At 31.9% G+C, this 12,346-nt stretch overlaps 1 protein-coding gene across 1 annotated transcript in view; it reads left to right on the forward strand.

The window, feature by feature from the left end:
* Window positions 1-4,723: 4,723 nt before the first annotated feature.
* LOC149550885 (K(+) efflux antiporter 4-like) overlaps window positions 4,724-12,346 on the forward strand; it is an 89,199-nt gene continuing 81,576 nt past the window's right edge. Inside the window, exons 1-2 of the mRNA XM_089786467.1 lie at window positions 4,724-5,320; window positions 7,400-7,443. Coding sequence (XP_089642593.1) covers window positions 5,068-5,320; window positions 7,400-7,443 — 297 coding nt within the window. The 5' untranslated portion in view covers window positions 4,724-5,067. The remainder of the gene's footprint in view (window positions 5,321-7,399; window positions 7,444-12,346) is intronic.

A 12,346-nucleotide genomic window follows, 5' to 3' on the forward strand; every position in this document is an offset into this window, starting at 1 on the left:
AGAAGTGCCTCCTCTCTCACCACTATGATGTCGCCTTCGAGCAAAACCCTAGATCAGAGAAGTCACCTTCCTGAAAAACCCTAAATTTGATTAATATAAAGATGCAATATTTATTAGAAAATTAAATTATTTTTATGTACTTAAATGATAATTTGATAAAACAAAATAAAACTTAGCTAAGATAATTATAGTTGACATATGACCAATTTTTAGAGCTAAAAGGAAATAAAGTATAATTAGTACACATTACCTATTTTTCTACAATAAAAGAAACATATAAATTCATCCTATCTTAATTCAAGACACAACAAAGGACAAAAACTTTGGACCAACTAAGCCAAGAGGAAAGTCACAATTATAAACAAAAACTTTGGAACAAATCCAAGAATATATTTATATTCACTAATACCCAATGTGTAAATATATATAATTGATGTGCATATATTTATAATACATTTATTTGGTTGATTGAAAGATTGATGTTTAAAGTTAAAATAATTATATTATATTGAAGAATTCAACTCTTTTGACATAATATAATGTAAATATTTAGGATTTTTTTTTATAGGTAAAAGGTCATGATGTCCAATATTGTGTTTAGATTAAGAAAGCTATCTCAATTGGACACCAAAGATTAGAGATGGATAGGTATCCTTGGTGTAGCTCTTACATGAATATCTAAGAGAAATTTAACCAATTAGCTCGCTTGTTTTTTATTTCCAAATTTATAGCTTTACTCTTGATAATTTCTTGCAAATATAACGTGAAAATTAAACTTGGCTATGATCAAGTTGTTAGAATGAAAAATGAATCTGATCTCCTCTTAATTTAATTTTAAAATCAAATAGTATATAAGGAAAAATTTAGAATAACCAAAAATAGGTCACTTACTGACATTAAACTTTCATGATATCAGTTAAATTGATCAATCATACAACTTATACAATGATTAGTTTTGATGGCATTTAATACTTGAAATTTGTACATTCATTGTGCATGTAAATTGATCAATTAATGGGAAAGATTTACAATTTTACGGCCAAACTGACAACTTTTCCGTCAATTGACAACTTCTTCGGTAAAAAATAGATTTTCGGAAATAAATTTCCCACAAATAACCTATCGACTTAAAAATTATATCTAAAATAACTAAATATTAATATTTTTAAATCAACTTTCATTAAATTTTAAATTTGACAATTGAATTATTCTAAAATATTTTTAAATTAAAGAAATGTTTTATAGTTCTTATAATACCATAAACCTTTACAAGCAAAAATGTTAATAAAAACAAAAACCAAAATAAATATTTTTAAAATGTAATATCATTTTTTTATGATATTATAATTTATATTTAAAAGTATAAATATACAAATTTCATTAGAAAATCAAACTATATATAAAATTCATATTGATTGCTTTTTATGGGATACTATTATTTTATTAGTACAAAGATGCAATATTTATTAGAAAATTAAATTATTTTTATGTAGTTAAATGGTAATTTGATAAAACAAAATAAATCTTAGCTAAGATAGCTATAATTGACATATGACCAATTTTTAGAGCTAAAAGGAAATAAAGTATAATTAGTACACATTACCTAGTTTTCTACAATAATAGAATTTATGGAAGAAACTTATAAATTCATCTTATCTTAATTCAAGACAAGTCACAACAAAGGATAAAAACTTTGGACCAATTAAGCTGAGAGGAAAGTCACAATTATAAACAAAAACTTTGGAACAAATCCCAGAATATATTTATATTCATTAAAACTCAATATGTAAATATATGTAATTGATGTGTATATATTTATAATACATTTATTTGGTTGATTGAAAGATTGATGTTTAAAATTAAAATAATTATATTATATTGAAGAAGTCAATTCTTTTGACATAATATAATGCACATATTTAGGATTTTGTTTTGATAGGTAAAAGGTCATGATGCCCAAGAGTGTGTTTAGATTAAGAAAACCATTTCAATTGGGCACCAACGATTAGAGATGGATAGGTATCCTTGGTGTAACTCTTACATGAATATCTCAGACAAATTTAACCAATTAGCTTGCCTATTTTTTATTTCCAAATTTATAGCTTTACTCTTGATGATTTTTTACAAATATAATGTGAAAATTAAATTTGGCTACGATCAAGTTGTCAGAAGAAAAAAATGAATCTTATCTCCTCTTAATGTAATTTTACAATCAAATAGTATATAAAGAAAAATTTAGAATAACCAAAATAGGTCACTTATTAACATTAAACTCTCATGATATCAACTAAATTGATCAATCATATAGCTTAAACATAGACATACAAAACCTATCAAAAGAAATTAACATGTTTATTCTGTCTGTAAGAGTTTTGAACCAATTTCACTCCAAGAGCAAGTGTCTAACTTATCATATCAGCTTGTCTATTAGAATCTCTTCTCCATCTGCTCCTTTATTAGTGAGATTATTTGCTTCTCTATTACCTTCTCTATAGATATGTTTTATGATTGTTTCTATGAATTGATTTACGATGGCTAAAGCATATTCAAGTTTCAAAGTAAGGATCCAATTTGGGGTTTTTCTTTTTCTTAATGCATTTAGGATAATTTGTGTGTCTCTTTCAATAACTAATTTTTTAATAACTATCTCTCTACTTAGAGCCAGGGTTTCTATCGAGGCCTCTAATTTGGCTAAGTTATTAGACATTACTCTTAAAGGTTTGACACATTTAATTAAGCAAGATTCGTTAGCTAGACAAACTATACATCCTAAGCGTGCTGGACTTGGATTACCTCTAGATGCCCCATTAAAAACTAACTTTGACCATCATGCAGGAGGAAGTTCCCATTTACATTCTTTCCCAACTATCTTGTTGGATTTTGTGTATATAATTGGAGGGTTAATTAGTTTAAACCAAATTTTACGCATATATGCATCCTAGTATGAAAAGCAACCTTCCTCCTTATATGATTTCTGAGATTATTGTTAGCTACCTCAATTATTTAGGAAAATATATTAGCATATATTGATGTTTCAACTTTTTATTATTCCTATATATTATATTATATCGATTTCAATAAATATATATCTAGAGTATGAATTTCAGTATGCAACTAATTTTTTTAGTTAAGTAATATAAGAAATCATTAGTTTATGTAACCATTCATGTGTTCTTACATTCAATGTGCATAGGACATAATTTATATTGAATATTTGAATGTTAATTACATAACTATATATTTATTTAATGTATATGTAATTGTGAAATTAAGTGAATTGGATCTCTATCTTTATAAAACAAATTACAATGATTCAATAAAAATACATCTAAATCAAATGTCTCTTCTCTCCAAGAAGTCACCTTAAGAGTTTTTACATTGGTTTGTCCATTCATACTTTCTTAGATTCAATGCGCATAAGATATAATTTATATTGACTCTTTGAATGCTAAATTTATAATTATATGTTTATTCAATATATATGCATTTGAATGTTAAATCATATAATTTATATTAATTTTATTAGTATGAACATGCAATTTATATTAGAAGATAAAATTATATTTATGTAGGTACACAAGCTAATGTCCATTTGACAAAAGAAAATACAAATTAGGCAAGACAATTGTAGTTGACATGTGACCAATTTTTAGCATTGAAAGGAAATAAAGTCACAACTAAGGACAAAGACTTGTAACCAACCAAGTCCATGCATATACCCATGTTCACTAAAAGCCAATGTGTGTGCATATATACAATTAAGTATATATATATATAAAATTAAAACAATTCTTTTGGCATCATATGGTACAATCTGTATATGTATATATCTACATAATAAAGATGTTAATATATATTGTTGTTCTAATTTTTAATTTTATACATTATATTATATTGATTTCAATAAATATATATCTAAATCGTAAATTGTCATTAAAAATTTATTTAGAAATCAAACTTGACAAAACACATCTTCCAAGATTCATACATGCATTGCAATTGAAACTTTTGGCTTATGAAATATAGGAAATCATTAGTTTATGTAACCATTAATGTATTTTCACATTCAATTTGCACATATATATATATTTTATATTGATTACTTCCATGTTAAATTATATAATTATATATTTATTTGATGTATGTGTTTTTTTGAAAATAGGTTAGTATACATAGATGTTAGAGATTCTATTTTCATATAGCAAATTACAATGATTCAATAGGTCCTTTTTGTCTAAACAACTATCATAAAGGTTGGTACATTGATTTATCCATCACATATCAATAATCATTGATTTATATAATCAATTGTGTAAAAATCAAGTGTTAAGACATTCAATGTACATATAAATTAAAGTAGATTTAAAATCTCCTTCCTTTAAATAATTATGTCATAAATGATTCACATGTAAAATTAAAATTTAAGAAAATGCCTTCATATATTTAGTATTCATCTTAACAAAATGCTTGTTAAATTATATTTAGTATTCATCTTAACAAAATGCTTGTTAAATTCATTCAACAACTTGTGTCTCAAAATATATAATCAATTGACATAGATGGTCAATTGAATAATAAAAATTCATACATTCTCCTTCACAAGTTTATCTGAAATTCATCAGACATTTATCTGAAACATATTACTAATGAAAATACATAATCAATTGGTGCAGATATTTAATTGTATACTTGAAATTCGTACATTCATTGTGCATATAAATTGGTGAATGGTAAAAAATAAATGCGGATGTTAACAATTTGTGGCAAAGATATAGGGGGCGACGGAATCAAGAATAGCGCTATGATCCAAGTGTTGGCACCCACAACTATATAAATTTTGAATTACTCACCGGCCAATCGAGATTTGAGCATTCTACATCTGGAAGGGAAACTGCACTGCCCCGTTCATCGTGCGTAACGTTGTTTGTTAAGACAGACACACACCTGTGATCTCAACGGTTAAAATGTGGCCTCGTCGGCGATTTTTTCCTGCATTGGGTTTAGATCGGTTTTCAGCTATTAGCTACAATTAGGACGCAGATTTTTGCCTTCCACAATAAATTTTCAATGGGGTTGAAGGTCGGCAGAAGCAGGCATGGGGAGGAGAAAGAGGGCATGGGATTTTTATTCAGGGAAGGGAATCGAACTCTGTATCTGGTTTTGGCTTTTGTTATTTTCTGCAGCATTGGAGTAAGGGCGAGTCAAGATGAATTGATGGCGAAGAATTCATCCAGCGCTCCCGGCGAAAAGGAAGATAGCTTTGCAGATATCATTGACAGGGCACTTGAAATTGAGTTTGCAGACAAGGATCAGCCAGATGGTGAGTGATGGTTTTTTGGTCTAGTTATTGTCATTACTCGTCTACTATAGTCATAATTATTGTAAGTTGAAGTCAGTTGTTTATTGATGGCATACTTGCCTGTACCCAAAATAAAACGAGTGAAGAATAGAGCTGCATCAAGCTAGATTTAGTTGTGTGAGCTCCATTTTTTCCCGTGCTAAGAAATTAAGCAAAGAAGGAAACATTAGAATTTGAGATCTGCTGGTCAATCCTGTGAGAAATTAAGGGATGTTGCTTTAAGATCTAGGATTTACATTTTGTAAATTTCGAAGTGTAGGTGAAGAAAGAAGAAATAGAATTGTTGGTTGCAGCAAAGTATATCAATCCATAGTCATCTCCTCTTACGTTAATTGCTATTAGTGCAGGGTGAAGGGTGTTTCCTTTTGCGTATACCCAGAACAGTAATGGTGAAGAATACAATCGAAACAGGCCGGGCATGCTTAGATTGAGCTACTCTTTGGCCGTACCTTAAGTTCAAAGGGAAAATAGGAAACGTTCCGTGAGCTCTGTCTGTCAAGGCAATGGGGGTTTGCGATATGTTTCTGTGCGATCGGGGATCTGTGTTAGTTGAATTCCACAATTCAGTTGAAATATTTCAATGGAAGTAGCTGCTTAAGTCAATTGCTGGCCTCTTCCGACATGTATTTTTTGTGAGCCTGGTGCTCAAGGAGTTTACGTGTTTCGCCTTTAATCATATTTTCCTACAAAGTTATATGCGTTCTCTCTAGGAACACATTCAACGATCCACTATGGCTATCCTTTCGCAATTAAGTGTAATACCCGGGGTATTTACGATAACCAGCCTCTTGTAACTGCTGCATAGAGCTGCAACAAGCTAGATTTAGTAGTGTGACCTCCATTTTTCCCGTACCAAGCAATCAAACGAGCAAGGAAACATGAATATTTGAGCTCTTTCATCCCTGTGGGATTTTATGTAATGTTGTTCGAAGATCTAAAGAGTTATGTTTATAAATTTCAAAATCTGGGTGGAGGAAGAAGAAATAGGATGGTTATTTGCTGAAAAACGTGTTCATCTTTAGTCATAGCTTACCTATATTTATCAAAATTGTTTATACCTTATGGAGGCAAACTTTGCATGTAGCGAAACAATAATTTTGAAGGACACAACCGAAATACGCTGCGTATGGGAGTTTGAGCCAGTTTATCTCTGCATTCTAAGTCCAACTTGAAAGTAGAAAACAGTGAACTCGATCGCTGGAGGTGAAGACAAGGGAGGTTTGAGAGATGTTGCTGTGTTAGTTGAGATATGTTGCTGGAAGATCTAGGATCTGTGCCAGTGGAATCCCATACTTTACAGTGGAAGTAGATGCTCAAATCAAGCGTTGGCCCCTAGTAACTTGTATTTTTTGTAAGCTTGGTGCTAAAGGAGTGTTTATGTTTCACCTTGGATTGTGTTTTCTTATAATGTAAAATGTGTTCACTCTGAGGCTATTTCTTTTGCTACTAGTTGTAATGCCTGGGTCACCACTACCTATGGCAACTGCAGCATATCCCATTGGAGTCTCTTCATAGTCAAGGATTAATCTGAATTGATAGGGATCTAGATAGCTTTCTTTCTCAGCTTCTATTGATTCTCTGACAAGCCTAACTACTTTGCAGTCAAAAGGAACCTTTTTAATAGTTACAGTCACTTGGCGTGGGAGAAGACTAACACATAATATTGATTGTCTCTTTTATCGGGGAGAATTAAATTTCTTTTAGTCGATAGTGAATGTTTATTGGTTACTTTCCTGTACTAGATAGAATATATCTGTTATGATGGAATGATTTTCTATTTTTTTCATATCCAGTCTATTAAATGGAAGGATCATTTTTTTCTAGCAGATTTCTCACAGTGTCTTTCTGCACTCTAATCTTAATTTTTTAAAGCATTATACTTTATAGGGAAATTTACTTGCAAAACAACACACATAATATTGGTTTCATGCAAAGATTTTATGCAAATCTTGATTTCATGATAATTTTTCAAAATGTCTTACACAATTTCTGAATAGTCTGGACTGATGTTGGTCACATTTGTTGTCTCTATTTTTGCAGGACCTGATGTTAGCAACTTTAACAACAGTGTGGCTGATCAACAGGTCAATTTGTCTCACCTTTAGCAATCATATATTTTTTTGCATTGTCTGTGTTAATGTCATTCCAACTATAATATATAGCCATTTAATCTGTGCTCCACTAGACTGCCTATAAAATCAGAAGAAATGGTATGATAGCAGGTTGTTACGTATTTGTGGGTCCCATATATGGTGAGAAATACAATTTTGAGACATGTGACGTTTAATATTAACTCCCTTGCCATTTCAAATCACCCTAGTTGTTAGATAAACAAGGAAGAGGAGATCCTTTCCAACTGTTGTGTGTTGAAGTCCTTTAGAAGAATAGGATCTAGATGATGGAGGAGTTTGCTCAGGTTCTTCAGAGTATTGTTCGCACAGCACTTCTGGCTTCAATAAGCAAGCCTTTTGGAGACTCACCACCTTTCTATATATGCTAGGTATTATAAGTGTCCTACGTAGAGGAAGCATAGGTTTGAGTCCAGAGTGGGGTAGGGTGTGTACACTTATTTGCACAATATATAGGATATATGATAAGTTGATTCTTTGATGAGTTTTTGACAGAGGGGTTTCTTGTATGCCAAATAATTATCTCGCTTATATGATCCAAAAACTGCTTTTACCTCTATAAATTATTGAGCATTCAAAATTGTTATTTGCTGCAAGTAGCTGTAATCAATTTGAATTACATTTGTGTTGATGAATTGCTCACTGAAATCTCCGAAGCAATTACATATCAACAAAACCATCATATCTTCCTTGAAAGATCTTTTTGGATATGAGTGTGCTAAAGAAAAACGAGAAGTGATGCAAATTCCACAAGAGCAAGTACCACTTGGAAAAAAATGCTGCACTTGAAAAACATTGCTGGTTGAGGCATATGCATTAGCAGTAGGTCTAACATGGATATGATTTGCTACATATTTTGTAAAATGGGAAGTGAATATATACTAATCTCAATCTCATTACTAAAATGACATAAGATGCCCCTTAGGAGCTCAAGAGGAAGTTCCCTCTTCCAGTCTGCATTTTATTGCCGACAGAGGTAGTCAGAACCATTTGAATTTTTCAAACATTATCAAGAGGTTGAATTTGCCAACACCACCTTATCCTCATCTATACAAGTCATATTTAGCAATGCTACTACCTCATGCAAACAATTTTGTCCTTTCAAGATGTAGAACCATGCAATGTGACACTCTAAGAGGTTAGAGATGTCTTTTTTGGGAAACTCTGTATATGGAAGCCCATAGTGACTGCAAGTCAAGTTTTGGAGTGTAATCATTGCTGTTGGATATTGATGCCACAGAGTACCAGAGACAGCTACTGAGACCAAGCTTTCTTTGACACCACTGATACTGAAGAGTGATGGGTCGTATTGGAATATTCTCTTTTTGTGATTAGGCTCAAATAGGACAATAAATTGAGTGCTTATACTCTTGTAAACATTTAGACAGTGCAGCTAAAACCAAAGGATTACATGATGAAATAAAACATCAACATTGTTAAGACATCCATGAGGGTGTTGCTTCATTATTGGGTTAAATCACCTGTATCAATGCTATGTTTGGGTGAAAGCTAACAGTTTAAGATCAAGTGGCAGATTGAGAAACTGATTGAAAAGGGCTGTGTATTATCACCTTGTGGAACCTTGATTATGCTAACATTATAAAAAGACAGGGTGTGGAAACTCTATATTGCTTACAAATAACTAAACAAGTTTATTTAGCAATATCAAGTACTTGATTCCTAAACAGATGGTATGTTGTTTTGATTGGTTAAATTGATGAATCTAATGGGGTTCTGACCCACTCCAAAGCTGAACAAATTGAATCTGAAAAAAAAAAAGAAAACAACACCTAAGTTCTAACCAAAGAGCTATATGTCCATGCAATAGTTTGAAATGTCCAGTTATCATATATATTCCACATCTAAGCTGGAAAATAGTATTACTTACATCAAACTAAAACCTCAACGTAACTTGGAAATCCATGGTACTGATTAGCAACCACGCCCTTTTCTAATGGGATCTCAGTCCTGTATGATTTGTGACTTTTTTCCTTAAATAAAGATTGTTGTTTGTCACCATTACTGGATTTTACTTAGCTACATTCCTTACTGTACTAAATATGCTGCAACTGTTTGTTCTAGGTAGGGATTGTTAGAGTATGATTTCAACTTTGCTTTCAGGCAATGTGGGTACCCAATTGTGTATAACAATGAGACACTTATCAACATACTAGAAAGTACTTGACATATTGTAGGGTATTCTATTCAGTTTATCACCTTGTTTGTAATGGACACTTATGTCTCGGGCAACGAGGTAGGCATTCATGCTAGGCATGTGACCTCTTAGTCTTGGTATAACCAAGAGCTAGTTGCAAAATGATAACCTTCAAAATCGGTCCACTTACCAATTTCTTATTTTGACTCAAGCATATTTGGGGCAAATATATAGAAAGCCCAACAAAAAGCCAGTGTCATAAATAGTATTTTAATAATTTTATGGCTAAACAATGAGGTTCTAGCTTTTCCAGTAGTCAGGAGCTACTTAAATGTCATTTGAGTCCATACTTTTTGGCTCTAGATGATATGAATCTATTAGAATCCTGACTTAAAAAATAATGGCGGAGAACAGAGTCCTTCTGGTCCTAAGTTTGTGATGGACTGGAGGAATTGACAAACTCTGGGAGGGAAGGGTCAAACTCTCAGTAGCTATCTATGTCTGTTCTAACTCTGATGAGTGGCCAAAACGGCTGATAAGAGCCATAATAGAGGAATTTTGTGGGCCTGAGAAGTTGGCAGTTGTGAACTCTATTTGACATGCATTATCCAAGATTCTGAGTAATCATCGGAAGGAAAACACTTCATTCAGTGGTGCCTCTTTTACTTATATGTAGACAGCCATGCACAGGTCTACTGCCTGATGTTGTACATTTAGAACAATAGCTTCACTTCTCTTCTTGGAGATTTCTGTACATACCTCACATATCAATTAAGTTCTTGACTTAATTATTCTTGCAAATATTGTTCTTTCCTTGTATGTGAATACACTATTTTGGACATCATCTGCTTTATGATGCCATTTGTGTCAAAATTCTGTGCACTGTACTGCTTCTATAGTCTGGATTAGTAGATCAAGGAACTTTAAAGGGTAGTACATTATCGGAAATATTTACCATCATTATTTATGACATCATTATTTGCTATCTCAATAATAAAATTTTCAAGTCACAGTGGACGATCGACTCCAGTCAATCGGTCAGCTAATGCCTAAAGTAAATAATAAACATAATAATATAAATTTTTTAAACACAAACAAATTAAATACTTTTGTAGGTGTTCAATACAATTTTTAATAGTGCCTTTATAAATGAGACATCAAGATACAGGAAAGAGTTCTCAGGGTTAATCATTAGCAATTCCCATTCACTTAAACAATTGATTTAAGATTTTGGAAGTGTGATTTGACAGTTTAAATGCAGCTTACATCAGTGAGATGTTTTAAGTGTCATAAACAGGTACAGTGATTAGTTTTGATGGCATTTGATACTCCTAGGTTAATGTAAAATAAATCTTAGTATTTACATTACAATTTATCTGCTTTTCTTGCTGAAAATGTTGCTAGAATCCTCGCCCCCCCGCTCTCTCTATTTGAATAAATCTGTTACATTCTCTATAGAGAAACGGCTGTTGGTCAACCTTCATGACCTTACAAATCATGCCATTATTTCAAATGACCCTATATTCAATTTTATGCTCATTATCAGGAGAGCTCTGTGGCTAGCCTTCACAAAGCAACTGTAATCAACCTGCAAACACTGATCAATGTATATCACATATTGGGAATGATTTTTTGGTCACATTACACTCTGTATTATAAGGGCCCTTGAGTCATGTTATGCTTTATATTGGGGAGGGTAATCATGTCAATTTGCACCTCTTATTTGGTGGGAGATTGTGGTGCTGAGTTGGTGAGCAACCCAGTTACCAATGGGAAAGGCAAGGAGTATTAAAAGATGCTTTTTAATGGACTGATTTATCTATAGTCGTCTACAATTCTAGACGTCTTTGTCATTCACTCTTTATTGTCCTTACTCATGAACATTACTGACCATTTATTATTATTTTGTTTTGACTGCTTTGTCTAAAAAGTATCAAGAAAGAACTGTTAATCCTAATTAAGTCTGATAGTTTACATAATGTAATTGACATTTTGCTGGTTTGACGATTAAATTTGATCATATTTCAACAGCCAATCATCAACATAATGTTGGTGATTAGTTGAAAGTTTCCTTGCACAGGTATGTAATTTATAAATTAATTGCTCAACATGGAACTATGAATTTTGTAAGTTAATTATTCGTTAGATCAGGTAATATCAAATTTCAAATATGCATGCATGCTCTCCATTAAGAAATGTGTATGCGATTTTGTAGCTTCTGGATTGAAAGTTAATTTTGTAAGGAATGGTCAACCACACAGGACTAATCCTACTCTTCTGCAGCTTCCAAGTTCTTATCAAAATTCATGACTTACCTTTCAATCCAAGAATGTGTATGCAATTTTAGCTCCTCATCCTCTGGTCAAAAGGTCAAGTTTTTAGCAATTTGTTTCAACATCAATCAAAGCACAAGGTTTTGAATGATGCTTCAAGGGTGGTGTATTTCACAAAAGGGAAGCCATGTTATATAACATACTTTCATTAATATAACAGTACTATAATAGTATGATCAATGGTCATGATTATTCATTACCTGCCTATTCACTCACATCTCAAGTGTCTTTATAATATTCCCAGTGAAATTCTGATTTATGAATCATTTTGTACGAGCGCTCAATACAGAGTTAGACTAGAACTGATATTCAAACTTATTTCTTTCATCTTATCATAATTCCATGAATTCCTTACTTAGGTTTCAATTTT

Source organism: Cupressus sempervirens, chromosome 6 (genome assembly GCF_028749045.1).
Source record: "Cupressus sempervirens isolate cs-2001-9-10 chromosome 6, ASM2874904v1, whole genome shotgun sequence".
In the NCBI taxonomy this organism is placed as follows: domain Eukaryota; kingdom Viridiplantae; phylum Streptophyta; class Pinopsida; order Cupressales; family Cupressaceae; genus Cupressus; species Cupressus sempervirens.